Consider the following 16,014-nt stretch of genomic DNA (forward strand, 5'->3'; position numbering starts at 1 on the left):
TTTACTTTCCTTTGCAATCCTACTTTGCTACGGTTTTCAATGAACCACAGTACATAGCCATAAACTAGATCTAAAGTAGGATCTAGAAATGTTATGTGGAATTCACAGAAGCAGAGTCCCAGTGCTAAAACAAAAGCAAGCTAATACATTTTCTTTTTTTTTCCTCCCAGAGATACACTACCCATCTATCACCACCCAGTGAAGGACGCATCATTAAAATGAAATGTGCTCATAAAATCATGAATTTATATCTTTGCCATTTATTTTTTAAAATCTTATTCAAAATATTAAATAATACAATTTCAGATATGAAAAAAATTACTGCAAGAACAGTTCAGGTGTACCTCCACTGTGCCTCCCTTCCTTACTGAAACAGTAAACGGTCCACCCAAGAGAAACGATGGACTGCCCTGCCCCTTCCATCTCTAACAAACAATATGCCCACTAGCTCACCTGGGTTTTGTGAGTGGCGTTTAACACATATTAGGGGTTATGTTTTCTAAAAAGTTGTTGTGACACCTGTAAGTCAATCATGTTTCAAATCATATATTTACATACTGATCAACTCCTTAAGATAGAAAGACAAGTCAAAATTAAATAAAGTAAGCAATTTCCAGTTGCTATTAAAAAAGAACAAGAAACCAAACAAGCACAAAGGGAGAAAGAGCCAGTGTACAGATACAGCCTTTATGTATACAAACAGGTATAATTTTCATTTGAAAGACCTAGATCCAATATTAAATTACAATGTCTCCTAAAATTCATTCAAACTTACTATAAAAAATAAGCGAGTGAACAAATATGATATAATTTTAAACTCTGCCCCTTGCTTGAAAGCTTGGAGGAACCCGTGCTACAATCAATTGCTAAGTAAAAGCAATTGTACGTGTATTTAATATTTCACAACAATTTCTACCTCTAAATTTAATTCAGTAATTCAAAGCAAAAAAGCTATCTATAACATTTTATTTACGTCTACTGCAAACTGCAGAGTCTCTACTGCCAGAATTTTTAGACACATTTATTAATGTGCTACTTAAAATCGTGGTCAGAATGAGAATAAATTATACATAAATTATCCAAAAATATCCAAAGCAGAGAGTCCTGGAAGAAAAAAATGTTACTTATATGTAAAGCATTATTACATACATCCTTGTAGATTACAGTTTGACAGCACAAAGAAATGTGTGCTTAAGAAACAGTATTTGGATGGCAGAAAGAGAATCTGAGTCAGCAATACCAGATGTGTTAGAATTTATTATAAGTCTGGGATTTTTTTAAAGTAGCATTACTAACACTTCCAGAAGAAGTACAATAAAGAAATCTAAAACAATAAAAAACTAACAGGTAATGCTTAGCTCCACATTTTGGACACCTGATTGAATTTACCTCTAAAAATGTAGATAAAAAATTATATACTCCTTGTTTGTGATACTTAATTTCCAAAGCACCAAGGCAAAATAAAGAGAGGCCCACCTCTCATTTAAGTATGAATTGCCAATGGCAAACATCTGCACAATATCATATAAAAAGTCAAGCAAATAAAATTACATAATAAGCAAATGCAAATCACAGTGCTTTAAAATATATAATCATTGGTAATCTTCAGAGAAGGCATTGCTTCATTAACATTCTGGTCAAGACGATGATATTCCACTGTTTTGGAACAAAAACCATCACGCCATTTCCTGCTTTGAACCAGAAGGAAAATCTGAAATAAAACAAATCAGATATTCAAAAGAGAAAATAGAGGACATGCTAAGTTTTTATAACTGAAATATCTGTCTCCTAGGTTCCCAAACACAAAAGTAAAATGTCAACAACAAAAGGGCTATTTTGTTTTCCATCTTGTAAATAAGCTGAAACAGTGCTTTTTAAATTTTAATGTATACAGAAGTCCTTGTTAAAGACTGATTCCTGGCCTCTCTCTTCAGAGATGAGCTAATAGATAGCAGTGGAGTCCAGGAACCTACCTGTTTAACAAGTCCCTTAGGTGTTTAAGTCCCTAGGGCTTCCCTGGTGGCTCAGATGGTAAAGCGTCTGCCTGCAATGCAGGAGACCCAGGTTCAATCCCTGGATCGGGAAGATCCCCTGGAGAAGGAAATGGCAACCCACTCCAGCACTCTTGCCTGGAAAATCCCATGGACGGAGAAGCTTGGTAGACTATAGCCCACAGGGTCGCAAAGAGTCAGACATGACTGAGCAACTTCACTTTCTTTCTTTAGGTGTTTGTAATAGAGATGGTCCCACACTGAACAGTGGAATAAAACATAACTGGCATTCAAAATTTCATCCACCTACAAATACCTACAGAGCTACTGAGAGACCACTAAACCACAAATAAACCAACTCAAAACCACAAATGAGTTATTAGAATCACTGATTCTCTAAGCTGGAAGGCATTCTGAAATTACCTTTGTATCATTTTGCAGGTGAGAAAATCAATGTCCTTAAGGGGAAGTGGGTGCTAGGAATCACAAAGCAAGTTACAACAAAGTCAAGAACTGAGATTTCCTGACCAGTAAGTATTAAAAAGGACACTGTGTTTGATTTCCCTTTAAGTATTTAAAAAGTTTAACTATTTAGCTCAGGGACTGCAGAGCGCCCAGATGAACCCTCACACTAAATTATCCATAGAGTCCTATTTATGCCTCCTCTGCCTCATGTAATCCAACAAACCAATTTTAGTACAGCAATGTTCATCATATTATTGTTTCTGGATCAAAAATTGAAAACCATCTAAATACTCAACAGGAAAAAGTTAAATTACATAGCTATTAAATCATGTTTTTAAAGAATATTAATGATATGAAAAGTGCTCATGATTTGTTAGGTAAAAGGCAAGATATAAAACTCTATAGGAAATCAAGTTCATTTAAAAATTATTAGCATACACATATATATCTGAATTATACACACATTTACAGGCCAGAAATATACCAAAATGTTAATAATGCTCAGCTTTGGGTAGTAGCTTACATTTTCTTTTCTATATTTTTCTGTGTCCCTAAAAAAGACATCTAATACTTTAACAACCAGGGGAAAAAGTTATCAAAATAACATTAAGTTCAATGTAAATACATTAGAAGTCCTAAATTAACATCTCTCTCCACAAGTACTCCCAATGAAGTAGCAATGCCAAATTAAGACATAAAATCTTTAAAAAAAAAAATGATTGGGCTTTGGTTTTGCTCAAAATCAATTGGCTTCTTTTTTTTTAAAAGCACATGTAGTAGGCTTCCCTGATAGCTCAGTTGGTAAAGAATCCACCTGCAAAGCAGGAGAAAGTGAAAGTGAAGTCGCTCAGTCGTGTCCGACTCTTTGTGACCCCATGGACTGCAGCCTCCCAGGCTCCTCCATCCATGGGATTTTCCAGGCAAGAGTACTGGAGTGGGTTGCCATTTCCTTCTCCAGGGGATCTTCCCAACTCAGGGATTGAACCCGGGTCTCCCACATTGCAGGCGGACGCTTTTACCCTCTAAGCCACCAGGGAAGCCCCAGGTTTAATTCCTGGGTTGGGAAGATCCACTGGAGAAGGGATAGGCTACCCACTCCAATATTCCTGGACTTCCCTTGTGGTTCAAATGGTAAAGAATCCACCTGCAATGTGGAAAACCTGGGTTCGATCCCTGGAGAAAGGAAAGGCTACCCACTCTGGTACTCTGGCCTGAAGAATTTCATGGACTGTATAGTCCATGGGGTCACAAAGAGTCAGACATGACTGAGCAACTTTCACTCACTCACTCACATGCAGTAAAGCATTCTGTCATTTGTTAAAATCCACAACGACATACAAGCTGATGAGATATCACAGTATTTTACCATCAACTGAAACCTGATTAAAAGAGGAAAAAAGACCTCTGAATAAGCAAAAGCATTAATAAGAAGTATGACTGAGATAACAGAGGGCAACTAGAGGGGGTGAAAAAAAGCTCAAACTTACCTTCCTTTTGTTGTGATATGTAATATAAACAATAGCAATACAAAAAGCAAAAATAATAAGGTGGAAAAAGAAATGGCTATCTTCCTCTTCTATACTTGAGGGTGGGGTTTTAAAAGGTCTCTCTGACTGCTCAATTTCCACGTAGCCCCTGTTTTCTTCCAAGGCTTCACTGGACTCATCATCCCGGGGGCTGGTGGTCCAGTCATAGTCTGGTTCTCCATAATCCCCGTTGTCCAGAGTGTCTTTGGCAGTGGACGGAGAACTGTTCAGTGTGAGAAGATCCTCCTCCTCTATGCTAGGATCTTCATTGTTATCAACCTCTTGGGACAGAGCAGTAGTAGGCAAGGGATGAGGGGACACGGACGCCACTCCACTTCTTTCTGTACTAGTTGTGGGAGGGAGAGTGGTGCTGATTTGGGAAGTAGAAGGTGTGGTTTGGTTTTCATTTGTTAAAGCATTCATATGTGGAGTAGAAACATCTGACGTGAGTACAGGCTGGCTCAATGACTCAATCTGTGATCGAACTAAAATAAGTAAAGAAAGAAATGTTACACTGAAATCTCCTAATTTATCTCCACCAAGCTAAAAGGAAATACACCTGTATTTTTCACTAAGCTAGGATTAGTCACCTTTCTGTTCTGCAGGTACTGAAATCCAACCTTTGTGAAATTAGAACAGAGGGCACAAGCTCTGTGTGGACTTTGCCATTGTGACCTAAAGTCAGACCCCTCTCTATTCTTTCTTTTTCTTATGGTGGCAGGCTATGAAATGCAACAGGTCTCCTATGCTGCTTAAGTTCTTACTATCTGGCAAGGCAACTGTTATCTGATGAATATTTCATTTTCTATTTTTCATTTTTTTTATTTCATTTTAAATGCAACACCCAAATCCAGATGTACCTGTTATGCTGTCAGCAATTATACTGTGTTTTCCCAGCCTCTTCACCCTTCTTAGTAGACCATTCACAGCTTGCTGTGTCCTCAAATTTCTAAAACCTTTTCTGTTGTCCTCATTGTCAAAGGCTCATATAACTTCCTGACTTCTCTTAGAAAAATGAAGCCCTCAAAAGAGAAGGTCCACAAACTACCAGAACTCTAGGCTCATAAGTCCAACTGTCTACCTGACATGTCTGCTTAGATTTGTCATTCAAACTAACACGTTCAAAATGAAATTCTGACTTTCACTGCTAGGAAGATGGAGTAAATGTATTTTTCCCTATTCTTCCCACTAAAAACAAATAAAACTCTTCCTATTACATATAAAATAACACAATTGTGAAAGGTGGAAAGAATAAGGCAGAGCGATCAGAGACCTCAGGACCTGAGAAACAACCCAGAGTTGACTATCCTGAACTTTCTTTTTACCTCATGTATTCCAGACTTGGAGCTGAAGAATCCAGTAACCTGGAAACACCCAAGAGTATGGACAAAACGGGCCCCCAAAAAAGCCTGCTCTCTCGCCAGAAGATCAGGAGAGAGGCAGCCTAGCAAGAAAGAGAACTTTTAGACGACTGCTCTTACTCTCTCCAAACAAAGAGCACCACTCTCCACTCACACTTACAGCAGCAAAGACCAAGTGGGGAACCTAGATTATCACCCTGACCAAGCTGCAATGAGGTGCCCCTTCGAGTCCATAAAAGGATGTGTCTGAGGAGGCCTATGCTATGCTATGCTAAGTCACTTCAGTCGTGTCCAACTCTGTGTGACCCCATAGACGGCAGCCCACCAGGCTCCCCCGTCCCTGGGATTCTCCAGGCAAGAACACTGGAGTGGGTTGCCATTTCCTTCTCCAATACATGAAAGTGAAAAGTGAAAGTGAAGTTGCTCAGTCGTGTCCGACTCGTAGCGACCCCATGGACTGCAGCCTACCAGGCTCCTCCATCCATGGGATTTTCCAGGCAAGAGTACTGGAGTGGGGTGCCATTGCCTTCTCTGCTGAGGAGGCCTAGTGGACAGTCAAGACTTTAGCCATGGCCCCGTAGTAACGAGGCTGTCCCCACCAACATGTCAGCGCAGGCCACAAGAGGAGCCGAAACTCCCACCTCTGCCCAGAGCTGCCAGAACCACCACTTGTCCTTAAGGCTCAACACAGATCAAGTAGAGCCCTTAGATTTCTAGCTCTAACTGCAAGTAATGTGCATCGACCCCCACCTCCCCGTCAGAGCAATGTCATAAAAAGCAACTAAAAGAGAAAGTTTAAGACCAGAATCTTAAAAACACAAAGTACCCCAACTTACCACATATGGAATACATAATTTGACTAGGCCTTTACCTATTAAAGAAACTGAATTGTTAATTTTAAAATTCCCCAAAATTAAATATCCTTGCCCACATAAGAATGGAGAATTCACTGGAAAATTTCACTGGAGAATTCTACCAAATGTTTAATGTAGAGTTAACACCAATTCTATACAACCTCCTCCAGAGACCTGCATAGGGAACAAACACCTCATGATTCCTTTTATGAAGCTCCTGAAACCAAAACCAAAGACACCACAGAAAAATAAAATTACATATTGGTATCCTTCCTGAACAGAAATGCAAAAATTCTTAACAAAATACTAACAAATAGAAACCAGCAATATAAAGTTCCCTGGTGACCTAGTGGTTAGGATTCCAAGCTTTCACTGCCCAGGTTCAATCCCTGGCTGGGAAACTGAGACACCACAAACCACATGGAACAGCCAAAAAAAAAAGAAAAAAGAAACCACCAATATATAAAACGATACTCCATGATTAGTAAGGTTTATTTCAGAGATGCAAGATCGCCTCAATATTCAAAAATCAATGTAATCTAACAAGCTAAATTAACCTTGGCCTAAGTCTCACACCTTTTGCAAAAATTAACTTAAAAATGGATCACAAGTTTAAATGTAAAACTACACAGATTTTAGGGGCTTGCCTGGTGGTACACTGGATAAGAATCCACCTCCCAATGCAGGGGACATGGGTTCAATCCCTGGTCCAGGAAGATCCCACGTGCCGTGAAGCAACTAAGCCCATGCGCCTGGAGCCTGTGCTCCACAAGAGAAGCCCACACACCACAACCAGAGAAAGCCCTCACGCAGCAACGAAGACCCAACACTACCAAAGTTTAAGTAAATTAATTAAAATAATAAATTTTTTTAAACTACACAGATTTTAGAAAAAGACCTCCAACAAAATCTTCAGAATCGTGGACTAGATAAATTCTTAGACCAAAAACACAATACAGAAAAGGAAAAATTCATAAATTGGATTCCGTCGAAATTTTAAAACTTTTGTTCAGTAAAAGACTTTTGTGAGGAAGAAAAGACAAGCTACCAAGTGGAAGAAGTATCTGTAAGCCCCATAGCCAACAAAGGACTAATATCTAGAATACATGAAGAATTATGACAACTCAAAAGTGAAAAAGCAAACAATCATTAGAACATGGACAAAAGACATAAAGAGACATTTCACCAAAAAGAGTATACAGATGGCAAACAAGCACATGAAAAGATGTTAACCACTGCTGCTGCTAAGTTGCTTCATTCGTGTCCAACTCTGTGCAACCCCATAGACGGCAGCCCACCAGGCTCCGCCGTCCCTGGGATTCTCCAGGCAAGAACACTGGAGTGGGTTGCCATTTCCTTCTCCAATGCATGGGATTTTCCACTGGAGTGGGATGCCATTGCCTTCTCCCTTAGCAAAATGCAAATTAAATCTCAATGAGATATCACCATACACCTATCAGAATGGCTGAAATAAAAAATAATGACCATGTCAAATGCTGGCAAGGATGCAGGGTAACAAGATCACTCACATGTTGCTGTGGTTACATAACATGTGACAACCATTTCAGAAAACAGTTTGGCAGTTTCTTAAACTAAATGTGCAACCACCACCTGACCCAGCAGTTACAGTCCTGGGCATTCATCCTAGAGAAATGAATTTTTATGTTCACATAAAAATCTCTGCATAAATATTTATAGCAGCCTTATTCACAATAGCCAAGAACTGGAAACAACTCAGATGTCCTTCAATAGATGAAGGGTTAAACAAGTGTAGTACACATACATGCCAAGGAACATTACTCAGCAATAAAAAGGAACAAACTACTGATACATGAAACAACTCAGATGATTCTCCCAAGATTATACTAGGTAAACCCAGCCAACTCCCAAAAGCTACATATGATATGATTCCATACATCACATTCACAAAATGATAAGATTATAGAAATAAAAAAGATTAGTGGTTGCCAGGAATTCAGGAGGGAGTAGGGATAGGGAAAAAGCGAGGGTGACTTTTAAAGAGCCACAGAAAAAATCCTAATGGTGATGGAAATGCTCTGTATCTTGACTGTATCAATATCAGTGTCTGGTCGTGGTACTGCACTACAGTTTTGCAGGATACTATCACTGAGAAAAACTGGGTAAAGGGTACACAGAATTTCTGTCTTTTATTTTTTACAACTGCAAGTGAATTTACAATTATTTCAAGATGAAAAGGTTAAAGACATGAATTTTTACTCCCCACTCCGAAAAGACAAACAAACAACAACAACAACAAAAAAACCCTGCTCTATGTACAGTCTCACTCTCAGTTATGACAACTCCATTTTTCTGTTGTTCAAGCCTAAAGCCTTGCAGTCATTATTTTAACACTCCACATCCAATCTGTCACCCTACCTTCAAAAGATATGAAGAATTTGAAGAGTTTTCACCTCTCCATTGCTACTGCCTAATCCAAGCCATCATCTCACCCAGATTATTACAGTAGTCTTCTAAATGATCTGCCTGCTTCTACCATAATCCCCAGTGTCCACTCTCAACGTAACAGCCAGAGTCACCCTGTAAAACCTTATGTTAAATGATGTTACTGCTCTGCTTAAAACTACCTAGTAGCTCTCAGCTCTCTCAAAAGTGAAATTCAAAGCCTTTATAATAGCCTATAAGCTCCTATATGATCTGGTCCCCATTACCTCAATGCTATTACCTCTTACTAATCTTCCAAACTATTCTATCCCCACTGCCTACTTAACAGATAGCAGGCATTCAATAAACACTTACTGAACATGCTCTTGACCCAACTCTCACCACAAATCCTACACTGCTTCCCAAGTAGTGTTTCTGTACCTGCTGCTGCTGCTGCTGCTCTGCTGCTGCATCGCTTCAGTCGTGTCCAACTCTGTGCGGACTACACCCTTTCAAAAGCCTTTCTCATAGTTCTTAGCCAGGTAAAACCCCACTCACTCTTCTAAGGATATCTCCAACATCACCCTATCTGTTGTTATAACTCCAATACCTAGCATCAGGTAGGATTCCACCGGGGAAGCTCCAGGTAGGAGTAGAGTTAATAAATATTGTTCAAGGAGTAAAAATGTGGAAAACAGGACTTCCCTGGTGGCCCAGTGGTTAAGATTCTGTGCTTCCACTGCAGGGGGCACGGGCTGAACCCTGGTTGGGAAACTGAGATCTAACACGCCCTGCAGTGCATCCAAACAATAAAAACACTAGACGTTACATCCAAGAAAACAAACTTGGAATTCATCTGAAACATTTGATGTAAATTAGACCAACCTTCTGCACCACCACTCCTTCAAAGAAAAGAGGCTGATCCAGTCAGCTATGACGTGTATTCAGAACAAAGTGGTAACTCTGACTTCACTGATTTACTTGTTCAAGCTTATATATATATATAATTTTAAATTTCTAAATATATGTTCCATCTCTATCCTTCCCTATTTGATATTACCTCTCTAGTTAAAAGTTAACTTTTTAAAAATTAAAAGTTTTTAATTGCTCTCTACTGGTCCCTTTTTAAAAACTTCCTTACACTGTATCAATATTTCTGATAATTCATTCACACATTGAATTCTGAGAAAAAAATGCCTTAAAAATTGAATACATTACATATTAAATAAATTAAGGCAACATCTGGGAGCAATATGATGGCAGAATGTAGAAAGGAGGCATTTTTGAAATAGCATGGCAGACTTGGTCTTACAGTGAGTATCCCATAATCCAAAATAATGTTTACATTAGTTTTGTTAAACTCTTCAAAACGAACACATAAAACTAAAAAAGTCTCAGAGATTGCCAAGAATACACCCAAGCAAGCACTGAAAGTTTAAGAAATCTAACAGGGAACAAGTTTAAATAAAACTGATATGGCAACTTTCTAACATTCTATGGTTACTTGAAGTTTGAAACTCAATACATTCCAGCTAGACTTTCATTTTCTTCTGACAAGAGTAACTGTTTTGAAATCACTCTACCCTAAGGCACACCTACAAAGAACATTTGTATTAGCCAAAGTTCTACACATGCTACACTGTACTGCAAGGAGCTGCCTCCCTATTAAAAGCACATGTCAGAAGATTTTCAACCATCTCTTAAAAAGTTGTTTTTTCTGAAACTATAGTTACCAGCTACATATACCCCTAAACCATATATCTTAAGCATTCCAGCAAGAAATATAAATGTTTATACGTCAGTTTTTTCTTAGATGATTAATGACCAAAACAACCATACTACTTAAGTACTTTAGTAACAGGAATACTTGCATCAACAAGAGAAATCCCCCTTATTTACTAGCTATGAAAGGACCTTGGGAAAATGAACCACAGTCCCTCCCCAGACTTACAAACACTTCTGGGAGGGTGGTCCACACACTCTCAGTCCTGCTGGGGAAACCCAAGTAAGTAACCACAGCACTGCAGCAGAGGAATGTATGGCTAGACAGCTCCGCTGGCAAATAAGTGAACACTATCCCATTCATACTGTTTTCCATCTGAACTTAGAAAAGATTTAGGCCTAAGAAGGATTGTGCCTTGGCCTGAAAATAAAAAGGAGCTACCACACAAGATACTGCTTAAATGGATTATAAATTCTTATTAGTGCATTTGTTCCTCCCAAGTCTCAGAACATGGTTTACAGGTTTCATTTCTCAATAAGGCCTTCAATATCTTGATTAACAATGTAACATTTCTAAGAAAAGGAATACTTAATCATGCAGCATTATTTAAAACAGCCAAGATACAGAAACAACCAAGGAGCTCATGAATCAATGAATGGATAAAGAATTGAGGTATATATACTGGATGAATTATCATTGAGAAATAAGAGAATGGAATCTTGCCATCTGCAACAACGTGAGTGGATATTCAGGGCATTACACTGAAGTGCAATACGTCAGTAAGAGAAAGACAAATATCATGATTTCATTTACATGTGGCATTTTAAAAACAAAACAAAAAAGCTAAACTCATAGATACAGAAAACAAAATGGTGGGGGAGGCAGGGGGAGAGAGTGGAGGTGAAGGGAATCAAAAGATACAAACTTCCAGTCATAAATTAAATAAGGCATGCAGATGCAATGTACAGCATGGTGACCATAATGAATAATACTGCATACTGGAAAGTTGCTAAGAAAGTAAATCTTCAGAGTCCTCATCATAAGAAAAAAAACTGTTGTTAACGATGCAGGGTGCTGGATGGCACCTAGACTTCCTGTGGTGATCTCAGTGTATACAAACATCAAATCATTATGCTGTACACCTGAAACTAATATGTCAATCATGACTCAAAAAACTAAAAAAGAAATACTTAAATCCTATAGATCCATCAAAATGAAGCAGGGCTATCTAGGACACAGAGGGACACAGAGAAGGGGGACTACGTTTACAGAGAATCTCAACTTGTCCCAGAACTCCTGTCCTCCTAAGCCCCTCAGAAGTCCAATACTCTAGCATTCTGGCTCTTTACCAAGCACGATGGGGTCGCTAAGAGTCGGGCACGACTGGGCGACTTCACTTTCACTTTTCACTCTCACGCATTGGAGAAGGAAATGGCAACCCACTCCAGTGTTCTTGCCTGGAGAATCCCAGGGACAGAGGAGCCTAGTGGGCTGCCGTCTATGGGGTCCCACAGAGTCGGACACGACTGAAGCGACTTAGCAGCAGCAGCAGCAGAACCTCCCAGTCCTCAGAGAGGCAACAGTACTCAAAGATAGTTCTTTTCCCTTTTGCTCTCCAAAATATTCCATCAGCTCAGTCCAATCACTACCCCTACCCACCTTCGTCTTTACGGCTGATCTCACTGTCCCTTGGCCCAGCTAAACCCCCGGGCACCCACCCCTGACCTTGGGACTCTCTCTGGATATCACACCTTCTAAACTCTTCAGCACATGTTCCCTCTGTCCTCTCTTTTAGACCCTCATAACTCCCATCTCTATAAAGAAAAAGAATAATTAAAGAAAAAAAAGCTGTGTGCCATCCCAGTTCCACAAGAATCCAGCCATTAACCATTGCAAGTGCCCATCACAGTGGGCCTGAGGGGAATTCAGGATAGAGAAAAACAGGATGAAGTATTCTGCCTTGGATATACGGGTCCTATCTAAGGAAATGCCTCTTTAAGGAAAAACTTCAATAACCCCAGATTCCTGTGTCTTCCCATATAGAGAAAAGCACTAAAATTATAACCTTCAGATCTGTTGTTATTAGCAATAATCTTTTGATGTTCGACTACATGTCCCAGCAAAAAAAAAAAAAAAAATTCATACATATTCTGGCTCCTCTCTTGACCTCTTCGAACAATTGCTCAGAACTGAAAAGCTGGCTCCACCCGCTACAACCTTTAGTAAGACATTGAATAAACTCAACTCACAGCTCTTACAGTTGTGCGTTTTTTGTGTTTTCGTTTTGTTTTGTTTTGTTTTGTTTTGTTACTCCACACCTCCAGGGAATTTTGGAGACCGTATCACAGCCATTCTCTGTAGCAACCCATTCTTTAAGACTCTCTAGACACCACGGCCACTCCTCCTTCCCCGCCCATCTACACACTCGCTCCCCGGGTCCCAGGAGCTTTCAAGCCCACTTCTGAGGCCTCTTAAAGACCCTACCTTCACAGACCCCTTCAGCCTCCCTTACCACAGACCTTCAGACAGCCTCGCCAGGGCTGAAGAGACCCTGCCCCTCTAGATACCACCACCTGCTCCGGACACTCGGAATCGCCCGTTCCCTGGCCGGGCCCGTCTTGGCGTTCCGCGCCGGGGCCCGCCCCGTCTTCCCGCGCCCGCCCTGCCGCCGCGCCCCCTTTACCACTGGGCATGATGGCGGATGCAAGCAGGAGGGCCAGGACCAGCGGCCGCGCCAGCCCTCCGGGGACCTGGACACCTGGCCTGGGCAGCAGATTTGCTTGCTCCGCGCCGCTCATCCTCCTCCGGGCGGCGGCAGCCATAACGGTCTCGGTTACGAGCCTGCGCGGTTGCTAGGCTCTGCGTCGTGACGTCAGACACTGCGTAAAGCATCGCGGCGTCCGTAGGCGTTTGCGTCCCAGCGTGATGACGCTGCGGCCAGGAATGGAGCTCTGGAAACGAGAAAGGCACAGCGGGATTTGGGCCAAGGGGGAGCACCTCAAAGTCGGCTGCAAACTACGGATGTAATTTGTAAGTTGTGAAGAGGGTCAGAGCAAGCCTCTCCCTCCCACGTGATGAGCTACTATACAGCTAATTGTTTTAGAACATTTTTAGAAGTATTCAACTTCGTAATAGAGTGATCCCAAAAGAGAAGTAACTGCCCTCCCACTCCCAAAGGCAAAGGAAACATAAATATTAAGAGTGGGTGGTGGAATTTTAGGTTCATGTTTTATTTTTTACCTTTCCCCATAACCATTTATTACTTCAACAAATACTTAGCACCTCTCCATATTTCAGTATACAGCACTGAAAGAAACTCCCCACCTTTGTGGGATTTCTTTTCTTGCGAGGGAGACTATAGTGTAAAATACCTACTATATATAATGATAAGGGTATTATGAAGGAAAAGCAGAGAAGTGAGCTAGGAAAGAGGAGTAAGCTTCTATTTTTAAATCCTGTAACTTAAAACCCCCAGTATATGAAAATGCAAATTTAGAAGCTTCCAGGAAGTTCCCTTAAGGCCCCAGCCATAATGCTGTGGTGTGTATGTTCTGTGAAAATGTTTTCTTAATAAATGTATATAGGCTTCAGGTCATAAAATTACATTTGATTGATTTGCAGGAAAATCATGTCATGAAACAAGACATTCATTTTACCCCACAGCTTCTCCACTCTGGTCTCCATGATTCCCTAAGAAGCTTACTCCTCCCCCATATACAGTTGAGCTGCCTCTCTGAGGAGAGAGGGCCTGTGTTCTGAATCTGGTTTCCCTTAACATTTATCTGGCCCTGGTGACCGCTCAGAAACACACAAACTCTGTGTTGTTAAGAAAACTAAAAGGTCATTCATCTATTCATTTCCCCAAGCCAGCCACAAGCCCAAATAGACTGAATGGTACCCTTACTGCAAAACTTTCAGGGTAGCCAGGGTTCAAAGTCCTCCCAAGTTCCCTAGAGCTTTCCCTCTGTGAGTACAAAAACCATCACTCAGTTTTACAAATAAGTCTCAATTCTAGTGTCTGCATGTTGGGAGATTCAGGCTTAAACAGGCCTTTTTCCTGTAATAAACATACCTTCAGTCCTCTTTTTTGTCCCCTTTGTTCCTTTGTCCCTGTGCTAGATTGTTCCAATTCTCCTACTGGTGTATCATGAACTCAGGGCATTTTGCACAATATTCTGACATGCTGCATGCAACAGACAATATATAAATGGAAAATATTCCCTCAGCCCTTTGTACCTTTCAAAATATCATTACTGTACCTGGCATCTGACTGGATGTACCCAACAAGCTTTATGCACCACAGTCTCTGAACACATTTAACAAAGTTCTCTTTGGAATAGCTGCAGGTCTTTATGAACCTGATGAAATATGACAAATACTGAGGCCAGCAGGTTTGGGGTGACCAGTTTGCTAAAAGTAAATCTGATACCTGTTTGGAATTGCCACTTCCAAACATCCATAAAAAGGAATTCTGCCTAAAACCATTTATCGCTTAATAGGAAAAAAGTTTACATTTGATGAAGCTGAGTAATACACATGCAGAGCTACTATTCTATTCATGTTTTGTAATTGCTTTAAGTCCACAAGTTATTTTTAAATACATATGGCAGAATCCATCCCCAGTGATCCATACCTTTATATGATCCCCTGCCTTTGGGAGGGACAGGTGAATGTGAGCTAGCACTCCTGTGATTAGGCTATGCTATGTGGACAGTTGACTTTAATGGGAGACTATTCTCAGTGGACATGATTTAATCAGGCGAGCCCTTGAAAGGATTAGGACACTATAAAAGAGTTATGGGGATGTAATGTACAGCACAGCGACCATAATTAATGGTCTTAAAACTTCTCATCAGGGACTTCCCTGGTGGTCCAGTGGTTAAGACTCTGAACTCCCAATGGAGGGGGCATGGGTTTGATCCCTGGTTGGGGAACTAAGATCCCACATGCTATGTGTCCAATAAATAAATAAAAACATTTTAAAAAAAAGAAAATTCATCACAAGCAAAAAACAATTCTGTACAAGTAATGGATGTTAACTGGACATCCAGGTATGGTGACTATTTCACAATGCATACAAATATCAAATCATTTGTTGTACACCTGAAACTAACATAATGTTATATGCCAATTATATCTTAATTTTAAAAATAAAATTTTTTAAGAATTAGGTGTTTGGGTTCTTCTGGAGGAAATAAGAAGTGTGGCAAGGATTTGCTGGTGAAATTTTTCTGTTCCAGCTGTTCCAGCTTTCAAAATGGAGAAGACCACGTGGCAAGGAATGCAGATGGTCTGTGTTTGCTGAAGCAGCCCCTAGCTGATGGCCGGCAAAGAAATATCAGTAGAAACCACTGTCTTACAACTAAAGGAAACTGAATTCTGCTACAACCATATGTGCCTAGAAGAAGACCCCAAGCCTAAGATGAAGACACAGTTCGCCTGACATCCTAATTTCACCACTGTGAGAATCTTAAGAGAGCCCAGGTACCTAGTGCTTGGACTTCTGACCGACAGACCTGTGAAATAAGTAAGTATTGTTTTAAGCCACTAAATTTGTGGTAATTTGTTATGCAGCAATAGAAAATTAAAAATATCACACATACATAACCACAGCAAGAAGCTGAAAAACATGACAAACATATGCCCTGTTTATTTACACTTTTATTAATAAAGACAATCAAAAAAGGATAA

At 40.2% G+C, this 16,014-nt stretch overlaps 1 protein-coding gene and 1 long non-coding RNA gene across 2 annotated transcripts; one reads left to right on the top strand and one right to left on the bottom strand.

Annotated features, from left to right (window-relative positions):
* Nucleotides 1-240: 240 nt before the first annotated feature.
* On the bottom strand, nt 241-13,181 carry C7H5orf15 (chromosome 7 C5orf15 homolog). The gene is made up of 3 exons (XM_019964915.2): nt 13,007-13,181; nt 3,944-4,467; nt 241-1,711 (listed from the first exon to the last, which is right to left on the bottom strand). Exons 1-3 carry the CDS (start codon nt 13,143-13,145, stop codon nt 1,580-1,582), a joined length of 795 nt encoding a protein of 264 aa, XP_019820474.1. The 5' UTR covers nt 13,146-13,181; the 3' UTR covers nt 241-1,579.
* Nucleotides 13,182-13,227: 46 nt separating this feature from the next.
* Nucleotides 13,228-16,014, top strand: LOC109562014 (uncharacterized). The gene is made up of 2 exons (XR_002181118.2): nt 13,228-13,353; nt 15,564-16,014. It is a non-coding gene; the product is annotated as an uncharacterized lncRNA (long non-coding RNA).

This window comes from Bos indicus, chromosome 7 (genome assembly GCF_029378745.1).
Source record: "Bos indicus isolate NIAB-ARS_2022 breed Sahiwal x Tharparkar chromosome 7, NIAB-ARS_B.indTharparkar_mat_pri_1.0, whole genome shotgun sequence".
Taxonomy (NCBI): domain Eukaryota; kingdom Metazoa; phylum Chordata; class Mammalia; order Artiodactyla; family Bovidae; genus Bos; species Bos indicus.